This window comes from Chlorocebus sabaeus, chromosome 23 (assembly GCF_047675955.1).
Source record: "Chlorocebus sabaeus isolate Y175 chromosome 23, mChlSab1.0.hap1, whole genome shotgun sequence".
In the NCBI taxonomy this organism is placed as follows: Eukaryota; Metazoa; Chordata; class Mammalia; order Primates; family Cercopithecidae; genus Chlorocebus; species Chlorocebus sabaeus.
In genome coordinates, this window is record NC_132926.1 from 50,335,751 (window position 1) to 50,360,327 (window position 24,577).

The following is a 24,577-nucleotide window of genomic DNA, read 5'->3' on the forward strand; positions in this document are numbered from 1 at the left end:
TTAGCTAAGTTTCTAATACCTGTAACTCTTTGGAAGGAAAGTAGGAGGTAGTCTTTTTCTTTTTTTTTTTTTTTTTTTTTTTTGAAACGGAGCCTCACTGTGTCACCAGGCTGGAGTGCAGTGACGCGATCTCAGCTCACTGCAACCTCTGCCTCTCGGGTTCAAGCAATTCTTCTGACTCAGCCTCCAGGGTAGGTGGGACTACAGGTGCAGGCCACCATGCCCAGCTAATTTTGTATTTTTAGTAGAGACAGAGTTTCACTATGTTGGCCAGGCTGGTCTCGAACTCCTGACCTGAAATGATCTGCCCGCCTCGGCCTCCCAAAGTGCTAGGATTACTGGCGTGAGCCATCATGCCCGGCCGTGGGAGGTATCCTTTAAAATATTATGGTTGCTTTAAAATATCTTGAAGCCAAAAATACTGATTTTTAAAAGTAGAAATTAGAGACCTACTAAAGCAGAAATTAAAGATTCCGTGTTGGAATCACTGATGTTAGCCGTAATCACCTGAGTTTTTTCACCTTTTCTAAGTTCTGATGATTCCTAAAATCTAGAAAGGATATTTTGCACTAAAAGCATAAAGTACTTTTATTTTTGTTATCCTGAAAGAGTCACTAAAAGAAGTCATATAGGTTATTTGTAATATATTAGACTAAAGATAGTTTTTGGATATTTGCCTAATGATTTATTCTCCTCTTCTTCCTCCTAGCTTCCACCTCTCCCTAACAGATAATTAGAAAATATTTTTAGGTCTAGAATATGAGGGGAAACCTTGTTTGTAATCTAAATCAGGTTCAGTAACTTCTTCTTTAAAGATCCAGATAGTAAATATTTTTGGCTTTGTGAGCCAGACAATGGGTTATAGTTTCTCAGCTCTGCTGTTGCAGCATCAAAGCATTCATACACAGTTTATAAATAAATGGGCATGGCTGTGTTCCAATAAAACTTTATTAACAAAAAGAGGCAGCAGACTAGATCTGGCACTTAGGCTATAGTTTACCAACCTCTGATTTAAATGATGATGTTAGTTAATTTGTAATGCTAATAGGAAGAAACTTTTTGTGCTTAAAATTTCATCAGGATGTCCAACGAATTGCCCTTAAACCATAAAATGAATTTGGAATTAATTTTTTTCTCACCCTCCATAGGCTACAAGATAGTCTTGAATTCATCAATCAGGACAACAATACATTAAAGGCTGATAATAACACAGTTATTAATGGACTGCTTGGAAATATAGGTAAATGGTTCCTTTGATTTTATAAGTTAAAAAAATATTAACAGTGTAACAAGTGTTTTTTGAAGTTATTCCTTAATAATGCAGATCTGTCTTGGTAACAAAGAATTTCAAATACTGTAAGTGGAAAAGCCTTTTAAATTGCCAGTATGTATAACATTTATTTGGAAAACATATTTTTCATATATTTGAACACAGTATTTATTTTGTATCTGATAAAGAGACTGCTTTAGATATATCTAATTTGTCTTCATTGTTTTTCATTGTTAAATTTGAAGCATTTTTGAAAGGTGTCAGTGATAAGAAAAGCCCTTAGTAGTTCTTTTGGCTATTTCAGCTGAGGAAGACTATTACATCTTCTTCCTTCTGTCTTCCCTAACCATAAAAGTCATTTTAAAATGATGCTTGTTTTTGTGACCTGTAATTCAGATGAGCAGATGTTCAAATTTGATGTTTCTTAAAAGATTTATTAGAATAACAATTCATTTAGTACTTTGGTTAGCTGATTGTTGTTATTTAAGTACTACATTTTAAAGTGACAGACTTTCTAAAATTTCTGGTCATTTTTTCTAGACAGCTCAAGTGAACTGCTGCTGTATTGCGATATTTCTGGTGCATAAAAAGCTATATAGTAGCCAAGGGAATGGGATAGCAATTAGAATAGTATTAATATTTCTCTCATTTTCTGTTTAGTAAGAACTTTTATTCATAATTAACTTAAATAAATATTTGTTATATATTAGTAGAAAACAGTTTTTTCTTCCAACTTGAACTGTATGACATCCTATTTATTTTTTATAATTTGTGTTTATTCAAATGAGCAATTGCTTATAAAACACCTATTACTGTGCGCTAGTCATAGTGTTAGGCTTATACTTTATAATGTGTGTGTGTGTTATAGAAAAATAGTTCTGCTTTTTCTTAACTCGCTTGATTACTTCATTTTTTTAAATAAAGGAAAAATGTGACAAAGAATGAAATCTTTTTTCTTTATAATGTGATACTTTTCAAAGCTCAAGGGACTTGTTGAAAGTTGAAAGTAATTATGGGTTTTTGTTTGTTTTTGATTTTTGAGATGGAGTCTCACTCTGTCACCCAGGCTGGAGTGCAGTGGTGTGATCTTAACTCACTGCAACTTCTGTCTCCCGGGTTCAAGCGATCCTCCTGCCTCAGCCTCCCAGGTAACTGGGACTGCAGTCACGTGCCATCACATCCAGCTAATTTTTGTATTTTTGGTAGAGACAGGGTTTTGCTGTGTTGGCCAGGATGTTCTCGAACTCCTGACTGCAAGTGATCCACCTGCCTCAGCCTCCCAAAGTCCTGGGATTACAGGTGTGAGCCACCGTGCCCCAGCCAAAAAGAATTCATTTTAATAACACAAATCCATTATTACTTACAAAGGTAAATTATACTATAGAGGTTAGATATACTTGTTCTCTCTTTTAATGTAGAGTAGAAAATCCATTTTACATACTACTGACTTTAAATAATGAGCAACATTTGCACTCTTTTAATTGTCAGTCAAGGATTTTTTTGCATGTCTACTATTTCTTTCTTTCAATTTCCAATCAATCAATCAATCAATCGATAAGTATGTGGTGAGCACCTGTAATATGCCAAACACTCTGTTAGGCCCTGAAGATACAGTGGTGAACCAGACACAGTTCCTGCCTCAATGGATTTATAGTTAGTGGAAGTCAGAAAAGTAATACAACAATTACAGTATACTATAGTAAATTCTTAGACAGGGTTAAGAGCAGGGTATGATTAAAATAAGGAGAAGCACTCAGTTCAGTCCTGGAGAGTCAAGGAAGGCTTCCTTGAGGACATGAGGCCTAAGCTTGAAGGATTAGCCAGATGGCCAGGGAAATAAATGTTCTGTGAAGAAGCAATAGTATGTACACAGACCTAGGGGCAAAAGATCATAGAGTATGGAAAGAATGTGAATGAATCAGTATGTATGGAGCACAGAGTAGGGGTAAAGTAAATGAAAAAGGAAGAATGGAGCAAAAGGTAGATCACAAAACGCACTATAGGCCACACTGAGGAATTTAGAGTTAATGCTTGGTTTAGTGTAGTTGGGCACCAGTGCAGATATGTTGGTTCGGGTCCTTTACCTGTTTTTTTTAGCAGGTGCCAAAGACAGGGTTAAACATGCAACAGTTATGTTAGGGGAAATGACTGTGTAAAGGAAAATGAGGAAAATGCTGGGAAAGGCTGAGAGACCCATCAAATTGTGATATAAGTCTGACCATGAATGAAGGAGTGAGGGATAGAGTGTTGACTGGAAGTGTCTCAAGCCAGCTATACAGTTCAAGGGAGGTTTGGCAAGGCCCTGGGAATTATTTGAGTCAAAGTTGGTTGTCAGAAGTGTCCCATGTCTCTCCAAAATGGGCCTGCCTTAGTATACCTACTATGTTCAACCATTGGCTGGGAGCAGCCTATCAGCTATGTGTCCTTGCACAAATGTGCCAGTGGATTTCATCAGGGGTTCTTAATCAACATACTCTTTATAGTTGGAGATCTTTGAGATACATTCTCGAAGCCACCACAGAGGAATTTTCAGAATATAACAACACAATCAAATTACGTTTGTATCTGTAGAAGAGTATTCTAACTGCAGTAGGAATGGATTCAGGTAAGCAAGTGGTCTTGAGAAAAGGCCCATATTAGAAGGCTACTCATGGTACTCCAAATGACAGATAGTGGTACCTACAGTAAATTAGTGTCAGTGGGGATAGTTGTTGAGAAATTCAGTTAAGGGACATAGAGTGGACCAGATTAGCTACTTAGAAGAGGTGAGGCAAAAGGAAGAATCAAGTTTGGCACTTTGCTGGCTGTTTAATTGCATGGATATTGGTGCTCTTCACTGAGGGGTATAGAAGAAATCAGAATTGATGATTTTAGGTTTAGGCATGTTCATTTGGAAGTACCGGAATATCCAAGTGAAGAAATCCATTGTTGTTAGCTAGTTAGATAGGTATATTGTAGGGTATTCTCTTTAACATAAAAATGGATGAGTGTTTAATAATTTAAAAATAATAGAAGTTGACCAGTTAGCTGTATATTCTGTGGATTTGAGAATCATCAGGACATAAATTATAATTGAAAGCACGGGAATGGAGGATGACCTAGGAAATGTAAAGAATGAGAAGGAAAGATTGTTGAAGATGGAACCCTGGGGAATGCTGGCTTTAAGAAGGGGTACGAGGCCAGGCACGGTGGCTCATGCCTGCAATCCCAGCACTTTGGGAGGCCGAGGCGGGCGTATTACGAGGTTGGGAGATCGACACCATCCTGGCTAACATGGTGAAACCCCGTCTCTACTAAAAAGACAAAAAAATTAGCCGGGCGTGGTGGCTCCTGTACTCCCAGCTACTCGGAAGGCTGAGGCAGGAGAATAGCGTGAACCCGGGAGGCGGAGCTTGCAGTGAGCCGAGATCACGCCAGTGCACTGCAGCCAGAGCGAGACTCCGTCTCAAAAAAAAAAAGGGTAGGAGAAGAAAAGCACACAAACAGAGACTGAGGGGGAAAAGTACAGAGAGTGTGTTACATGGGAAAAAAGTTTACAGTGTAATATAATCAGCATCAGTTACTGCTATAAGGTAATATAAGAGAATATGTACTAAATTAAGCAACAGGAAGGCTTTTGGTGGCCTAGATGAGCAGTTTCAGTGGGGAGAATAGACATCAGAATTGGGATGACTCAGAGTTTGGACTTGTCCAAGATGCAAGTAGTGATTCTCAAACTTTTTGGTTTTGGGAGCCCTTTACACACTTAGAAATTATCGAGGACTGCAGAGAACTTTTGTTTATGTGGATTACAACTATCGATAAATTATTAGAAATTACAACAAAAAATTGAAGAATATTTAGTAAATCCTTGAAAAATTACACTAATACTCCCTTTCATGTTATTACAGGCTTCCAAAAAATTAGTAAGAAGAGTGGCATTGTTTTACATTTTTATAAGTCTCCTTAATTTCTGGATGAGGATACAGCTAAATTCTCATATCTGCCTCTGTATTCAGTCTTTTGTGATATGTTATTTTCATTGAAGTGTATCAAGAAAATCTGTCTCACACAGATGTGTAGTTGGAAAATGGAGGACTTCACAGACCCCCTGAAAGTTTCGGGGACCCCACGGGTCCTTGGATGACATTTTCAGAAGTGCTGAATTGCTGTAGGATTAGATATATGGAGGGTGGTGGAAGAGACTTGACTATGTTTAAGTGTTGACAGAAAAAGGAAGTTATAAGGAGCATGAAATTAAAGACTAGAAGTAATAATTGATAGAAGGAGGTTTTTGAAGAAGAATGGGGGATTGGGGTCCTAGCTGACTTAGAGTTAACTTTGGAAGGGAGGGAGGAACTTAGGATTTTTTAATAAGTCCCTAGCATGTTGTAAGACTTGAATAACATGACTGCTTAGGCAGGAAGGAGGCAAGGATGGGTGAGAGAGTAAGTTTTGAAGCAGGATGATAGGAATAAAAGGGTTCCAATCTGGTTAATTCTACTGTGTGTATGTGCATATATGCATGTGCATACTCTAGGAAGCAAAAGTTTTATGCTGAGAAGAAGAGGTAGGGAAGGAGTTTAAAGAAGTAAATAATTTTTGAAGTAACTAGGGAAAGAAAGCTAGGACGAATTAAAGAGTTGACCATTGAGACATGAAGGATTACTGTACATGTGCTATAATTGTAGAAGTTATTGCTACAGAAAAATAATATCTGTTAGCAATTTGAAAACTACAGTTGGCTGGACACAGTGGCTCATGCCTGTAATTTCAACACTTTAGGAGGCCAAAGCAGGAGGATCACTTGAGCCCAGGAATTGGAGATCAACTTGGGCAATGTAGCAAGACTTTGTCTCTACTAAAAAGTTGTCAAAATTAGCTGGGCCTTGTGACATGCACCTGGCTCATGGGGAGGGTTGAGGAGGGAAGATCACTGTAGCTCAGGAGTTAGAACTTGCAGTGAGCTACGATTATGCCATTGCATTCCAGCCTACATGACAGAGCAAAATCCTGTTTCAAAAAAGGAAAGAAGAAAAATGCAATTGTCACTTTTTAAAACAGAAAGCCCCCTATTCTATCCTAGATAAATGTCCTTCATGGCTGTTTAGACTATTTTTATGAAGCATAGCTAACAGGTAACCCAGCTGCTTGCTTTCAGGCCATAATGCCCTTCTTGGGTCTTCAGACTGCAATTAACCTTTTCTTGATGAAGCATGTGGCAGCTACTTCTCTTGAACAGCTGGGAGTCCGGTCCCTGATGAGTGTCATTTGTGTTTCTCCTTCCACAGTGACTGACTCCTAGTTTAGTAACCTTGGTTTCTTCCATTACTTTGTAACTTATCACTGGGTTAGAAAAACCAATTTTTAATGTCAGTAAGATCTCTTTGCTGGTTTTGCACCCTATTGTATGCTGTGTGCCAAGTGCTTAGGTGGTTTTCTCCTCACTTCAGTTGTAGGCACATACTGTAATCTTAAAACAACTTTAAAAAAATAAATTTATTTGGCAAATATCAGTTTAGATAGATAACATTATCATACTTTTTCAAATCTTTAAAAATACTGTTTTACATTAGAAAGGATTGAACATTTAAAATAATTTTTACTTTATATAGCAGAAGCTTGTTTTTATTACATATAGATTTATTAGTAAAAATACATGAAGTTGTTGTTTGATATAAATCATGACTAAAGAAACATCATCCTATTTCAAAAATGGGAAGACAGCTTGAATTCTTATTTAGTTTAAAAGTTTCCATCCATATTTGTTGGTCTGCTCTTGTGCTGCCTTAGCTCACCTTTTTCACTGACGCATTGTGGCTTCTCTAACAGTCCTCTTTCATGTGTATTTTACGTTTTTGCCATGTAGGTCTTTCACAGTTCTGCAGCCCCAGGCGGGCATTCTCTGAGCAGGGTCCGCTCCGCCTGATCAGGAGCGCCTCTTTCTTTGCAGGTTTGCGATGTGCTGTGTGGGTAGACTAGTTGGTGTGCCCCAACGGCTAGACTCTGTAGTTAAGCTGTGGAAACAAGACAGTAGATGAATGCAATTGGTGAGGTTGTGGTTAAGAAAACATTGCTTTAGGAAGTATAAGAACTTAATTCCTTTCTACTGAACATGTTCTTAAAGTTTCCAGACACTGAGTTATCAGTAGAATTGACATTTTTATGAAATTTTGGTTTGCCATTTCTCTTGTGGCATAATAATTTTAACTTTAGAATCTGAAACCAAAACTTAGTATGAACTTTATTTCTTATGATACCACTTGGAATTTTTAATGTGACACTGTCTTGTTTCCATGGCTAAGTAGCTTTTGTACCATAGTTCACCAATTGCAGAAAATTATCCTATCTTCTTGTTATTGTAAAATTTCTGATCTACACTATTCCATAAGAACAATTTTTCTTGGAGCTAAGATTTAGATGAACAAGCACCACTGTAATGCTCTGTAGAAAGCATAAATGACTATATTTGCTTACATAATCAAGTTGATGATTGTATAGTGTGTTCATGTGTATATATCCAGGATTCTAGTCATATACCTTATTTCACACGTTTTAGCAGATTACCTAACATTGTAACCTTTTAGTGGAAATTATTAGAATGTGAACATATTTACTCTTCATTGTGTTCAAATTGGTATCAATTTAGCCCTTCTTATTTTGAATAATATTTTCTTTCCCTATAAATATTAGATATAGCAAATACATATTTACAGAAAACTTGGAAAACATTTTTAAAAGGCAAAAATATATATTAGCTGTTTTATCAGCCAGAAATACCTGCTTTTTTTTAAAAAAAAAAAAACAGTTGGGATCTTACTATTGAAACAAATTTCTCAAAATAAATTTCTCAATTTATTATGGAGAATTTTGAAACATACATTGTTATAGGCAGAAACAGTACAGTGAACTATGATATACCCACCACTTGGTCCCAGCAATTGCTCATACTGTTTAGTAGCTTGCTTTTTTTCATTTAATAGTATATTGTAATTATCTGTCATTGAATATGCTTCTAAAATATGACTTTTAGTCACTCCTTGCATCTTTAGGTATTATGTTTTAGATTCTCATACTGTGTATCAAATCTTCACAGAGCTCTCAAAGCTTGTTCAACTGAGTAATAGCTCTTGGTGTTGGGTTGGTGTCATGCTATCGAAAAAAATAAGGGAATGCAATGAGATGAGCATGATTTTGTTTGCTATTTAAAAGGAGCTGTTCATCCACCTGAATAGCAATATATTTTGTAACTGACAGTTTCATCTTTATTTATAGTTCACAGCAACCCAATGGACATGCCTGGAAGAGAGCTCAGTGAGGACAGAGACAGTGGCATAGCACGGTCTGGTAATGTCAGGTTCTTGTATTCAGTTTTTTATGAGATTGCTGTTGGCATTGATTTTCTTTTTTGTCCCTCCCTTTATTATTAAATTTGTTCATATTGATATTAGCCTTACAAGAGAACTGTGGAAAGACCAGAGCAAAGTCTTGTAAATTTAACATTTTTCATGTTTACTTTTAAGTGTGCTGAGTAGAATAAAGCCAGGGTGAACTAAAGCCAGAGTAAAGTACACTGGTTGAAGCTTAGTGAGTATAAGAAGAAAAGCATTGGTCAGAAAACTGCTTAGAAACCATAGTAAAAAAACCACATTTGCTTATATTTGCTTGCTGCTAACTAAAGTTTAAATTGTCATATTGTCTCTTGCCCAGAAAAGCATAGGCATTTTGAATCAGTGTTATACTTTTTTTTTTTTTTTTCAAATATAGACTCTTCCAAAATTTGTAGGTCTAGCAAACATTTATTGAAACATGGTGGACATTTTAAAAATTAAAACCCAGAGTCTGCCTTTAAGGGACACAGAAGTATGGAGTCTACTGGGAGAAAAATTAGGAAAATCATCTGTCATAGTTCATTGTGTGATGCATTTAGTGATAGACCTGTGCAAAAAGCTTCAGAGAAAGAGCACTACACTTAGCTCGGGCAAGGGGCAGGGATACCAACAAAGCTTTACAGAAGAATGATGATTGAGTTGTATTTTGGGAAATAAATAGCAGTTATCCAGGCAAAAGCTCAGAAAAAAGGCATTTTAGCTAAAAAGAAAAGTGTGTGTTGGGGCATAAGTAAAAGGAGGAGTAATTTTAGGCTTGAATTACTGTTAGATATAAGAAACTTAATTCAATGTGATTGCATGTGTTACATTAAATGGCTCTACTGTCGAAATTGTTCAATGATTCAGTTTTGAGTATAAATGAAAAATCTAAACTTGTCATATATTGGAATCCCTAGGTGTGTGTTAGATAGAATAACAAGGAAAAGTTTTTAAAAAAATTCAAGTGCCTGAACTCTACTTTCAAAGACTCTCATGTAACCTAGAGAAGGCATCTCTAGGCGTCTGTATTTGAGAAACAAAACAAATGCAAAACCTAACACTTGATTCTAATGGATAGCTAGGGTTGCTAACCACTACTCTAATAATAATGGCTTGTGTTTTTCAAGTAATCTCATCTTTCTTTTCTAATTGAGTTTCTTATTTTTGTTTTAAAGAATCTAGGGTATATTTCTTTTAATACCCTTTGCTTCTATGTAATCTAGAGATTTAGTCTTCCCTGGCAGGAATTTAATTCTCATTATTTAAGATTCGAGAGATGATAAATTAATTTATTTATAGTTACATTCTTTATAAATTGAAGTGTCTGGCTAGACTGATCTGTTAGGCTGCTTCAAGTTATTGGATTAATATATGCCATTTAAGTTAATGTATGTTTTCTTCTTTTTCTAATAGAGTTATTTTTAATATTAGAACGCAGTGAAATGTATTTTTTCTAGACGTAGGACAGCATTTTATTTTTCACTGAAGTCACACCCAGATTTAGTTGTACATACCCAATCTTGGACTATAAGGTTTTATAATACTAATTGATAAAATATGGTCTCCATTTAGAATCTGCATTCTAAAGTATTTTAGAATGAGTTCATTGATGGTCTAGATGTTTGCATGGCACATACAGCTTTATCCTCTGTCATTGAATTTGTCAGAATTAAAATGAATGGATCTTCGTAATGAAAGTGTCTCAGTTTGTAGTGCCGGTGTCCAAAATAATTTATCATCTGACCTGTACCTTTTTAATAGTGATGATAATAGTTCCCTGTTTTGAATATACATTTTCAGTATGTCCTTATGATCATAAAAGATAGAAGTCTGGAATATTGCCAAACAAAAGTAAGCCCTTAATGGCAAGTCTTACCCTCGCTAAATCCAGTGGGGAAAAGCCTAATGAAAATCCCCTAGCCTAATGAAAAATGAGCAGTTGTAGCTCTTAACACCTCAGGCAGTAAGCATATCTTACAGATTTCAGAGAAGTGTTTTGGGAAGGGATAATCCCCAAGATCAGGGGTTTGCAGCCGTTACAGAGTGGAGTCTGCTGGAATGTGTTTGTCACCTTAGATGCTCCAGAGAGCGTTCTTTTTTTGGAGCTTAGTAGGTATAGTCATGATTCTTAATTAAAAGTGGTAGCTTTGACTACACGTGCACACGTGATCCATGAGTACTTGTAAATGACCTCTTTAAATGCCGTTCAAACACTTATTTTCAATAGCTTGTTCTTAAAATCCAGCTGCTGCATTAAATTTGAACAGCATCAGATTTCCTTTAATTTCAGAACTAAAAGGATTCAGCTAAATTAGGGGACAGTCAGTCTAGTGGCCAAAGGGATAATGCCTTGTTGTAAAGTATAATTTTCTTCTGGAGTCCCTAGAGGGGAATGCCAAAAGGGGATTGTCTCAGAGTTTTTTGCTGATACATTGTTAATATATGATTTTTCTCATCTGAGACCTTGCTGCAAGAAGGATGTGTTCTTTTAATGGACATTTGAGAGGCTCATGAAGCAAAATCAAGTTTAACTTAACCTATTCGTAATTTTGTTAAAAAAAATTTGTCATTATGCTTAGTCATTATTGACTTATACTTCTTGTTCTTCTGACTTAACAGCATCTCTCAGCAGCTTGCTGATCACTCCATTTCCTTCCCCAAACTCCTCACTTACCCGAAGTTGTGCCAGCAGCTACCAGCGACGTTGGCGACGCAGCCAAACAACAAGTTTGGAAAATGGGGTATTTCCTAGATGGTAAGTTGGAACTTTAAACACAGAACAAGATTGAATAGTTCCTTAAACACAATTTTATATGGATTTTTAGAGCCTGGACTTGTATTCTGTGTATTTTAAGTTTGAAACTGAAAACTTTTAAAATTTACTACATTTAAAAAATTGTGGTAAGTTATACATAACAAGTTATAATTTTAACCATTTTTAGGTGTACAGTTCAATGACATTTGTTTAAGTACCTTCATATTGTTGTGCAACCATCATCACCATCCAACTCCAGAACTTTTTCCTCTTCCCAGCTGAAACTCTGTATCCATTGAGCATAACTCCTCATTTCTCCCTTCCCTTCCTCTTGTAACCACCATTCTATTTTCTGTCTTTATGAATTCATACAAGGTATGAATGAAATCATACACTGCTTGTCCTTTTGTGTCTGCCTTATTTCATTTAGCATAATGTCTTCAAGGTTTATCGATATTGTAGCATGTGTCAGAAATTCATTCCTTTTTATGACTGAATAACATTCCATTGTACATACATACCACATTTTGTTTATCCATTTATCTATTGATGGACACTTGGGTTGCTTTCACTTCTTAACTATTGTGAATAATGCTGCTATGAACATGAGTGTGCAAATACCTGTTCAAGTCCCCGTTTTCAGTACTTTTGATTATATACCCAGAAGTGGAATTGCTGGATCATATGGTAATTTGGTTTTTAAATTTGTGAGGAACTGTCATGCTGCACACTGTTTTCCATGGTTACTGTCCCATTTTACATTCCCACCAGCAATGCACATTGGTTCCAATTTTTCCATATCTTCACCAGCACTTATTTTCTGTTTTTTTGATAATAGCCATCTTACTGGGTCTGAAGTGGTTCCTCATTGTGGATTTTATTTGTATTTAATAATTAGTGAAGTTGAACATCTTTTCTATTCTTTTCTTTTCTTTCCTTTTTGAGTTGCCCAGGCTGGAGTGCAGTGGCACAATCACGGCTCACTGCAGCCTCAACCTCCCTGGGCTCGGGTGATCCTTCCACCTCAGTCTCTCAAATAACTGGAACTACAGGCTTGCCACCACGCCTGGCTAATTTTTTTTTTTTTTTTGTAGAGATGGAGTTTCACCATGTTGCCCAGGTTAGTAGAACTTCTGGTCTCAAGTGATCCACTTGCCTCAGCCTCCCAAAGTGCTAGGATTATAAGCATGAGGCACCACATCCAACTTGAGCATCTTTTCATGTTCTTATTGGCTATTTGTATATCTTTTTTGGAGAAATGTGTATTTAAGTCCTTTGCCCATATTATAATTGTATTTTTTTTGCTTTGTTGGTGAGGTGTGGAAAATCTGTATATATTTTAGATATTAATCCCTTATCAGGTATATGATTTGTAAATTGTTTTTACATTCTGTGGGATGCCTTTTTACTACATTGATAGCGTCGTTTGATGCACAGAAGGTTAAATTTGTATGTCGTCCAGTTTATTTTTTTTTCCTTTGTTGACTGTGCTTTTTTGTGTTATATCCGAGAAACCATTGCCAAATCAGTGTCATGATGCATGACGCCTTTACCCTTTGTTTTCTTCTGAGAGTTTTATGTTCAGGTCTTTGATTTATGTACTACATGTTTTGATATTTCAGTTTTTCATGTTTTTATTTTGGCAAAGTAATTCATTCTTGAAAGATTTTTTTAATCTACATTAAGTACAACTGTAGATACTAAAAGTTCTTGTTTTCTCTTCTTTTTTATTTCTTTTATTCTTTCATCTTTGACTTTACTCCTGAAATCAAAAACAGAGACCAGAAGGTCCTAGAACAGGGAAAAGATTGTACCAGACTCATCTATAAATCTTAAAATTTAGCCACTTTTTGGTTGATTATGAATTGGGATAATTGGACCAAAAAATGTTCCCAATCTGACTCTGTAGTAAAATTTCTTACAAAAACGTGAACCTGAAAGAATAACCAGTAGATTTCTTAATGAGATATAAAATTGGTATGAAATTTTAGGTTTGTTTGATAAAACAGCAGAAGACTTAGCTTTCCTACATTTAATTAGCAAGAAGATTTAATTAAGAATTTAATTATTTTTATTTTTGTAAATTAAAAAAAAAACATTTATTTTTAAGGTCTATAGAAGAAAGCTTTAATCTCTCAGATGAAAGCTGTGGCCCTAACCCAGGAATTGTGAGGAAAAAGAAGATTGCAATTGGGGTAATCTTTTCATTATCCAAAGATGAAGATGAAAATAACAAATTTAATGAATTCTTTTTTTCACATTTTCCTCTCTTTGAAAGCCACATGAACAAATTAAAGAGTGCAATAGAACAGGTAAGCATAGTTATTTATTTATATCTTTTTCTTTTAAAATCTTACTCTCCCGATTAAGCATTATATTTATTCATTTGGCAGAAAAATTAACAGACATTGTGCATGTGTCCTATAAAGTGCTCTGGTGGATGCAAATAGATTGAACGCTTTTTAAGGTGCTTACTGTCTAATAAAAGATGTAAGATCATTCATCCATTTGTTGTGTAAATAAATATTTGAGGGTCTAAAATGTGGTAGACACCATTCTACCAACTAAAGAGAAGAGATAAAAGCAACACTTCTGGTCTCATGGGACAAATAAACATGTGAATATAGATGTATGTAATAAGTCCTGTGGAGAAAAAATGGAGAAAGGTATGTAAGGAATCCTGGAAGGAAGGATTACTTATAGGCTAGTCAGGAATACCCCTTATTAAAGGACATGTGAATGTGGTCCAGAAATACGGAGCAAGTGAGCTACAACCATCTGGAACAAGATATTCCAGGCAGGGGCAAAGGCCTTAGTGCTGGAGTAAGCCTGATACTTAAGCAGCATTACGAGGCCAAAGTGCCTGGGTTGAAGTGAAACTGGATCATGTAGGGCCTTATAAGATACCATTGTAAGAACCTTAGCATTTATTCTTACGAAAGTATGAAAGATGGGAAACCATTGGAGGGTTTTGAGTGGAGGAAGAATGACATTATTTATGAGGATCACTCTTACTGCTGGTGGATAATAGATTTCTAGGAGCAGAAGTAGATGTTGTGAGACCAATTAGCATACCGTTGCAGTAATCCAGGTGACAGATGATGAATACTCAAACCACTTTAGTGATTGAATTGGTAAGAAATAGAAATAGCCAGTGTGAATAGCTGGTGTACTGAATTGGCATATCGGAGAAAAAACAATTAAGGTTGACTCTAAGATTTTTTTAGCAAGCAGTTAGAAGGATGAAGTTGCCAGCATTGAAGTGAGAAAGACGGCAAGCAAAACAGATTTGATGAAGGAAGGTGGTTTTTTTATATTTGCATCCTGGACATCCAAGTGTTTTTATAAGTCTAGAGTTTACCAGAGAGGTCATCAGTGTATAGATGGTATTTAAAGCCATGAAACTGATTGAGATTGGCAAGAGAGGACAGAGAATGGTAAGCCTGAGTTGTGGTGCATTTTAACATTAAGAGTTTGACGAGATGAGAAGGAACCAGCAGAGGAGAAGGAAAAGGATTGGCTGTTCAATTAGGAGAAAAAGCAAGACTATTCTTTTGGGGAAGCCAAATACAGAAAGTATTTCAAGGAAGGATTGATCACTTTTGTCAATTGCTACTGAGATAGTATATACAATACAAATATGTAAAGTAAATTGTGAAATATTAGAATCTAAGCTAAAAAGGAAGGACAAACAAAAGTTTTTTTAGAAATTGGGGGGAAAGTGAAATGACTTCCTATTGGGAAGAAGTTCATTTGGACTGCATTTTGAAGGATGTATAGGATGTTTTGAAACATAAAGTTCTGAAAATCGGATATAGCAGAATAGCAAGAAAATTGACATTCTTGCCACCCGAAAGGAACACAGTAAACTCATTGCTGAAAAATCTTATGTAGGCCTTTTCTATACATTTTGTGCTTTTACTTGGTAGGGATTGTGCTGTGTCTACATTTTTCAAATTATATGCTCATTTAAGAAAACTCAGATTGAGCAACATGGCAAGATCCTGTCTCTACCAAAAAAAATTTAAAAATTTGCCAGGCATGGGGGTGCACACCTGTAGTCTCAGCTACTAGGGAGGCTGAGGCAGGAGGAGCGCTTGAACTCAGAAGGTCAAGGCTGTAGTGAGTTGTGATTGTGCCTCTGCACTGTAGCAACAGAATGAGTCCCTATCTCAAATAGTAAAATAAAAAACACCATTGTCACATACACATTTCTCAAGTTATTGTAAATGGTTCTCACATATGTTTTAGTAGGTCTCCTCAATTGAAGTAATAGTTTCCCTGTTAGGCCATTTCTACTTTTTCACAATTGTTGCTACCCTACTGTTAACATCTTGGCGAATTTTCCAGATTATTTTTTAGAGGAGATTCCCAGAAGGTGAGCTGATAAAATCAGTGGCTGTCACCAGAGTTTTTTGCAACAGTCTGTGGAGGGGAAAGGATATAAAGAGGAATAGTGAGAGATACAACTGGCGAAGTTAATGAGGACCTGATGACAAAGAATGTAGAGTGCTTGCCAGGGAGTTCTGACTTTTTCTTTAAGGCTGTTTGCAAGTTATACTTTGGAGAGATTAACTTGGCAGTGTGTTTTGTATATAGCTGCTGAAACGAGCACTTGGTAGTGTGTTTTGAAGAGACTGGAATAAGAGACGAGAGGTGGGTAGACCCGTTAGAATGGTTTAGAAAGGATGTATCTCAATAACTCATTAGTGACTAAGGATCATCTGCCTCTAGAGAAGACATAGATGTTAGTTATTCATATTGAATATGTCAAAAAATAAATAGTTCATTAGCAGTACTTTTTTATTGAACAGATGAGTAAAGGCCATTTTCATTTACCTTTTCTTAAGTTAGACACTGATTACATTTCTTCAATTGACTGCTCTCACATTTTGTAGTCTAGCCAAAGTCATCACACACAGTAATAAGTTGTGGGTGAACTGACATTTTGAGTTAGTTTGAAATAGGCATTATAGAACTCATTAAAGATTACTTTTCAAGTGTTTTCATATTTTAACACTTTTATAATTCTGTAATCTAAAGCAGCAGTCCCCAACCTTTTTGGCAACCAGGGACCAGTTTTGTGGAAGATAATTTTTTCATGGACAGGGCTGGGGAATTTTTTCATGGACAGGGCTGGGGAAGATAATTTTTTCATGGGCAGTTGCCATGGTTTCAGAGGCATTAGATTCTCATAAGAGCGTGCAACCTAGATCCCTTGCATGCACAGTTCACAATAGGGTATGCACTCCTATGAGAATCTAATGCTGCCCCTGATCTGACAGGAGGCAGCGATCAGACAGTAATGCTCGCTCACTCACTTGTTCGACCCAGTTCCTGACAGGCCACTGACGGGTACTGGTCCACGGCCCAGGGGTTGGGACCCCGACCTAAAATGTACATTGTTAATGCTTATAGTTGTTTGGATATTTGTTCAATTGTAGTATCCCATTTTTTATTAAAGCTGAAAGATAAAATTAAACGAATGCTTTTACATAAGTGAATGGGACTTAATTTTTAAAGTTCTATAGTAGTTACTTAATGATAGAATATTATTAAGAATAGAAAATAATAGTGAATAGTGTACCATCCAAAGAAGTTATCTTCTAGGGCTAGTTTTCAAACTTTTTTTTAATAAAAGGTATGAATTTTGTTTCTGCACACCTTGGCAATTATTTTGAAGTCTTCTACCTTTTGAGATTTGTGATTTAATTTAAAAATAGCATTGCTGATAAGATTAAGGAAGAACGCTACTAAATTCTAGCAAAATAATATTCACTTCTTTATAAATTGCCAGTATCTTAACAGTTTGAAAAAATATGAAGTATGTTTCACTTTCACCCTCTGAAGCTTTTGAGTGTACAGGAACATGATTTCTGGCCTGAAGTAGGCTGACATCTTAATTGTGTTTTTTAAACAATATTTAATCACTTTGTAATTACATAAAGAATACAGAATTCAGTTCTCTTTGAAAAAGTATAAAAGATTAAATTCTTTTTGATCTCCATATCCTAATCCTGATCCCCTTTTTGTCTACCTAGATTAAGGCTTTTCAACCTTGGCTATATGTATTTTAAGAAAGCAAATACTGGCCGGGCATGTTGGCTCATGCCTATAACCCCAGCATTTTGGGAGGCCGAGGTGAGCAGATCACGAGGTCAAGAGATGGAGACCATCTTGGCCAACATGGTGAAACCCCGTGTCTACTGAAAATACAAAAACAGGGCATGGTGGCATGCACCTGTAGTCCCAGCTACTCGGGAGGCTGAGGCAGGAGAATCGCTTCAACCCGGGAGGCAGAGGTTGCAGTGAGCCAAGATTGCACCACCACTGCACTCCAGCCTGGCAACAGAGGGGGACTCTGTCTTAAAAAAAAAAGCAAATATTGCTATTATCTTTAGATATCTTACTGTAGAATCTTTATATTCCTTTTTTTTTTTTTTTTTCTTTTCCCGAGACAGTCTTACTCCATCACCCAGGCTGGAGTGCAGTGGCATGATCTCGACTCACTGCAACCTCAGACTCCTGGATTCAGGCGATTCTCATGCCTCAGCCTTCTTCGTAGCTGGGATTACAGGCGTGTGTCACCACATCTGGCTAATTTTCATATTTTTAGTATAGACAGGATTTTGCCATGTTGGCTAGGCTGGGCAAATCTTTAGAAAAGAGTTAGCAGGGCTGGGTGCAGTGGCTCACGCCTATAACCCCAGCACTTTGCGAGGCTGAGGTGGGTGGATCACGAGGTCAGGAGTTTAAGACCAGCCTGGCCAACATGGTGAAACCCCGTCTCTACTAAAATTATAAAAGTTAGCCAGGTGTGGTAGCAGGCGCCTGTAATCCCAGCTACTTGGGAGGCTGAGGCAGGAAAATTGCTTGAACCCAGGCAGCAGAGGTTGCAGTGAGCCGAGATCGCGCCATTGCACTCCAGCCTGGGCGACAGAGTGAGACTCTGTCAGAAAAAAAAAAAAAAAGAGTTAATAAAAGTGTTATCTGTGAAATATAAGCGTAAAACCATGAGTTGTTGTTATTGAGTTATCATTATGTCTTGTTCTGTTTGGGAAAAATAAGTTTTTTTATAACCCAGAAACTGTCAATATCAGTTTTTTTATGTGTTGACAGTCATCTGCAGTTTTAAAAATAAGAGATTGAAAACAGTTGAAAATTTTGAATTTTGTTCAACCATTCATTAATTACCAAATGTGTAGAAGAAAAAGCCACAATAAATGCATTTACCTTCTTTATTTCTTTCTCGATAAGAATTTTGGTAGAGCGTTGTATAAATATGTGACTCTGTCTAAAAAAGACTCCTTTTTCCATGTTTTGCTCATGATTAACATAAGAATTAACTATCTTAATGATTGTTTTCAAGGCTATGAAAATGAGCCGGAGATCAGCTGATGCCAGTCAGAGGAGTTTGGCATATAATCGAATAGTTGATGCCCTAAATGAATTCAGGTACATATTCCCCAGCTTTCCATAACGCAGTTAATTCATAGTGTACACAGGAAGATTTATTTCTTTTCTTTAATTTGTTCTAATAAAATTTAATTTCTTTGTCCTATAGTCATATGATGGTGTAATTCAGTAGACCATTGGCTCCTATGTTACTACATCTCAAATGTGCTTGAGAGTCAAGCACATTGAGAGCCATCAGTGGTATGTTTTTCAGTATTGGGCCATTTGACAAGCAAATATGACCAGGAAAGACCCTTGTTCTAGCAAAAGTATGCTTTGTTCTCTCTTGGGATCCTAGATGTAGGGACTGTTAAGTGGTATTTAACCAGTGGTAGTAATCAGATATTCTTAAATACAAGAGATACAAGGATATATGGATATAAGGAACATGAACTTGATATTCTAAATGGCTTTGTTGCTTGATCGTTTCTCTAGATATGGCACAGTGAATAGTCCTTCCGCCAGGGTTTTCTGGCTCAACAAAGCTTGTACCTGAAGTCCCAACAACTACTGTAGCTGTCTTCTAACTATGTGACAAACATACATATTACAAATGATCTTATGTTGGGAATTATACTAACTGACTGGTATGTCTCCCTTGACAAGAGGTTCGGTTTAGGTCTACTTCATTTTCTCAATCTTTCCTCCTTTAGACTAAAGAGATAGTATAGCACAGGGAGTGAAAACTAAGACTCTAGAATCTGTCAGACAGATGTGGGTTTTAACCCTGGCTCTGTCATTTACTACCTCTGGTGATCTTGGGCAAGTGCATTAGCATTTTTGACCCCTAGTTTTCTAGTATAAAATAGGTAAATTCAATTTAGTAATAATCTAATAGATTGTTATAAGGATCAAATGAGATTGTGTGTGTAAGGTGCTTAGCAGAATGCTTGACGTTAGTGGCACCATTCTTTTCTTTTTTTTTTGAGGTGGAGTCTTGCTCTGTCGCCCAGGCTAGAGTGCAGTGACGTGATCTTGCCTCACTGCAACCTCTGCCTCCCGGGTTCAAGCAATTCTCCTGCCTCAGCCTCCCCAGTAGCTGGGATTACAGATGCATGCCACCATGCCTGGCTAATTTTTTTTTATTTTTAGTAGAGACGGGGTTTCACCATGTTGGCCAGGCTGGTCTCAAACTCCTGACCTCAAATGATCCGCCCGCTTTGGCCTCCCAAAGTGCTGGGATTACAGGCATGAGCCACCGCACTTGGCCTATGGTAAACATAACCTACAGCAGTGCTTCCCAACTTACGTTACTTACATCATATCTTAACAATTTTGCCAAATTTATGTATCATGTATACTTTTTAAATTTAGTGTTTCTCTTTAAATTTGATCATCTTTTATACCTAAATAAATTTATTTCAACATGAAACTTTATTATCCTAGATAGGGAAACAATATGCTTTACCATAATAAAACTAGCTATAAAAATAAATTTATAGTAACTAAAATTAAAAATGTGTATCTGGGCAGGGCGTATTGGCATGTGCCTGTAATCCCAGTACTTTGGGAGGCCAAGGTGGTTAGATTGCTTGAGCTCACGAGTTTGAGACTAGCCTGGGCAACATAGTGAGACCCTGTCTCAACAATAATAGTAATAATGTGTATTTATATACCACATTATGTACACTGTGTACCACTGTGTAAATTTTATTGTTACCAGTAGTCTATGTACCTTACTTTTAGAAAAACTACATAGTTTTTTAACTGACAACTCTGTGGTCTCTTATTGGGGCAGGGAGCTTCTAGATTGTTGTTTGTTTAAATGGACCATCATATCTTGGGGTGAAAGGCTGTTTTAGCTTGTGAAACTGCAGGATTGCTATGATGAAACTGTAGGCATGCCATACATATACATAAAATTTTAAAACTTTTAAAATATATAAAACTTTTTAAAAAACTGAGCTAAAGAGTGGTAGATTTAAATTGAAGAAATTTACTTTATGACTATTGTATAATAATCATTTATTTAACTCAATTATTGAAAAAGAGAATAATGTCTACTCATTCATTTGGTTTATGCATCGTAATGTTTAGGATAAAAGACATGAAAAGCTAGTTAAATATGTCTTACTGTTCTGTACAGTAAACTCAGTGGTTAGGGGAAATGTAGAGAGAAACAGAATTTAATTTCAACTTACGTTATTTTTTGGTATTAGAAAGAAATAATTTGTACAGGCAAAAACTATATTTGAGATGATATTTCTGCCATATATTAATTTTATTTTAACGTTAATTTTAGACTTTTTTAATTATATGAAGCATGCTAACAAATAACATTTTAATTTAATATTTTTATTGTGGTAAAAATATAACATTAGATTTAGCTTTATAAATCATTTTTTAAGTGTACAGTTCAGTAGTGTTAAGCATATTCACATTGTTTTGAAATCAATCTCTAAAACTTTTTCATTTTGGGACACAAACTCTAGTGATACAGTAATCAGTGTGTTTTTTTTGTTGTTCACTGGCATCTTCACTCTTTATATCTGAATTATATGCAAAGTTATTCACAATTTTATTTCTTCATACTTAAACCTTAAAGGTTGAGATTATCACATTTTGGGTGCCATTCATGATTAAATAAAAATGTTATATAAATGTTTCTTATAGATGAAGAATAGCAGAATCAAATACATTCGCAGAGGAAATTTAGAGCAATTTTTATGAGCTGTCCAATGTGTAGTCTACTTTGGCTTCATAACTTCTCAATTTGTATAGCCCTGTTTGTATGTTTCTGGAAGTTATGTGAAAACATGAAATTTGATGATTTTACGAATGTAAGATAGAAATAATTTTAACATCAGGATTATTTGCTTGAGATGAGAATTTCTTTGAGTTGTATTGTTTTAATATAAATGTTTAGGTATCTTCTTTATGATTTAGGAAGTAAATTATATGAAGTTGCTTAAACCAAATGTTAATGGTTTAGGCCTGCCTAGGATACATATCCTCACCATTGATTTGATATTTCAGTAAGTATTCTACAGTTGAGAAAAAAGAAGCCCATATTAAGCTCAAGATAAGTGGTTTTCTGTTTTCTCAATGTTGAACATAATTTTTGAAAGCAGGTAAATTGTAGGTGGTGGAATTCTAGCCAGCCAGCAGACATTTTATGTGACTACTGTGTTTTTTAAATAAACATTTGAACCCTTAGGCCTGTAGGCCAAATAAGCTTTCTTTAGTTTGGCATAGGCTTTATCTCTCTCAGTCAGTTGTATTAACCCGTATATTGTATAATTTTATTCCTGCTGGGCCTCTGAAGATTATTAGTTTGTACTTCTGTTTTAGGAGTTGATGATTTATAGCCATTAATCTAGACCTTATTCTTTTTTAATTTGTAGTGCAGTCTGATTTTCGTGCATCTTCTGATACTATCCATGTTTGTGTCTGAAGAGCTAGCCCTGCACAGGCTGAATAATGACTATCTCTTCTTTCTTTTCTTCTGGAATGTTGTGAGTGGGAGTGGGGGACAGCAAAACGAAACAGTAACTAAATGGTAAATTCTAAGACATGCCTATCTCTTAGATTCTGTATTTCTTGGCCACTCTGTATTATCAGTTAAGAGTATAAATAACTGTAAGTAACTTTATTTTCCCAGTTTGATGCATGCATTTGTGCACGCACGTGCCCATGCACACAATGAATAGACTTAATTTGAACAGTTTCAGATCTACAGACAAATTGAGCAAATAGTAGTTTTTTCATATAGCCCTCTCCCACAACCTACAGTTTTCCCAGTTAATGCTTTATTTATTTATTTGAGGCAGTGTCTCACTCTGTGGCCCAGGCTGGAGTGCAGTGGCATGATCTCAACTCACTGCAGCCTCTGCCTCCCAGGGTTCGAGTGATTATGTGCCTCAGCCTCCTGAATAGCTAGGTTTATAAGCGTGCACTACCACACCCAGCTAATTTTTATATTTTAAATAGAGACGAGGTTTCACTATTTTGGCCAGACTGGTGTCAAACTCCTGGTGTCAAGTGATCTGTGTGCCTTGACCTCCCAAAGTGCTGGGATTATAGGTGTGAGCCACCACACCCGGCCTCAGTTATTAATGTATTGCATTAGTATGATATATTTGTTAAAACCAGTGAACTAATGTTAATACATTATTTTTAACCAAAGACCAAAATTTACATTAAAGTTCACTCTGTTGGATAGTTCTATGGTTTTTATTAAATGTATGATGTCATATACACAATTATAGTATCATATAGAATAGTTTCACCACCCTAAGAATCCCCTGTGCTTTACCTGTTTATCCCTACTCACTAACTGCTGACAACCACTGTTCTCTTTACTTCTTTACTGTCTCTATATGTTTGTCAATTCCAGAAGGTTGTATGCTTGAAATCATATACTATGTGGACTTTTCAGACTGACTTCTTTCACTTAGCCAGTCTTTCATAAGATTCTTCCTTGGTAGTGGTGTTGTTATTGCTTTTGTTTTTACCTAATAGCTGATTTCTTTTCATCACCGAGTGGTATTCCGTTATATAGATGTAACCCAGTTTGTTTATTCATTTTCATTCACCTATTGAAAGATATCTTACTTATAGCTTTTGGTGATTATGAATAATACTGCTATAAATATTCATGTTTGGGGTTTTATGTGGACATGTTTTCAACTCAATTGGAAAAATACATAGGAGCATGATTGCTGGATATTATGTAAAAATTGTATTTAACTGTGTAAGAAATGATCAAACTGTCATCCAAAATGACTGTACCATTTTGCATTCCCACCAGCAATTAGAGTTGCTGTTGCTCTCCAAAGAGGCAGGTAGTGATGTGTCATTATTGTTTTAATTTGAAGTTTCCTAATGGCATATGTTGAGCATCTTTTCAAATGCTTATTTGCCGTCTGTGTATCTTTTTTGGTGAGGTGTCTGTTTGGGTTTTTTGTCCTTTTTAAGTTGGCCTTTTTTTTCTTATTGTTGAGTTTTCAAGATTTTTGTTGTTGTTTTGTTTTATTTTGGATACCAGTTCTTTGTCAGATTAAAAAAAATACTTTTTACCAGTTTGTGGCTTCTTATTCTTGTAACAGTGTCTTTCACAGAGCAGTTTTTAATTTTAATGCAGTCCTACTTAACAATTTTTCTTTCTTGTATAGTATTTGGTGCTATATCTAAAAATTCATCACCTAACCCAAGGTCATTTAGATTTTCTCCAGTGTAATTTTCTGTCTACTTTATAGTTTTGCATTTTATGCTTATAACTATGATCCATTATGAATTAATTTTATGAAAACTGTAAGGTCTTTGTCTAGATTCATGCTTTTACATGTGGATGTCCAGTCGTTGCAGCACCATTTGCTGAAAATACTTTCTTTTCTCAATTGAATTACCTTTGCTCCTTTGTCAAAGATCAGTTTATACTCCAGTTGTGTGAGTCTGGGGGCTCCCTGTTCTGTTCTGTTCTGTTCTGTTCTGTTGATCTCTGTGACTATATATATATATATATATATATATATATATATATATATATATGTATTTGGCCATTACCTTGCTTTTGTTGTTTTTTTAGTTGACAGGTAAAAATGGTGTATCTTTACAGTGTATAAAATGATGTTTTGATATGTGTACACATGTGGAATGGCTCAGTCAAGCTATTTAACATATCTATTACCTCACGTAATTATCATTTTTGTCATTAAAAAGACTTAAAATCTACTGTCTTAGCAATATTCCAGTATATAGTATTATTATTAACTGTAGTTGCCATGATGTGTAATAGATCTCGTGAGC

At 35.9% G+C, this 24,577-nt stretch overlaps 1 protein-coding gene across 3 annotated transcripts in view; it reads left to right on the forward strand.

Annotated features, from left to right (window-relative positions):
• FNIP1 (folliculin interacting protein 1) overlaps positions 1–24,577 on the forward strand; it is a 165,688-nt gene that overhangs the window by 83,687 nt on the left and 57,424 nt on the right. For 2 of the 3 annotated variants that reach the window (XM_008014333.3, XM_008014335.3), the window contains exons 6-11: positions 1,149–1,240; positions 7,119–7,202; positions 8,525–8,596; positions 11,239–11,374; positions 13,485–13,686; positions 18,744–18,829. In XM_008014333.3, coding sequence (XP_008012524.3) covers positions 1,149–1,240; positions 7,119–7,202; positions 8,525–8,596; positions 11,239–11,374; positions 13,485–13,686; positions 18,744–18,829 — 672 coding nt within the window. The remainder of the gene's footprint in view (positions 1–1,148; positions 1,241–7,118; positions 7,203–8,524; positions 8,597–11,238; positions 11,375–13,484; positions 13,687–18,743; positions 18,830–24,577) is intronic. The other variant, XM_008014334.3, reaches the window with a different exon arrangement.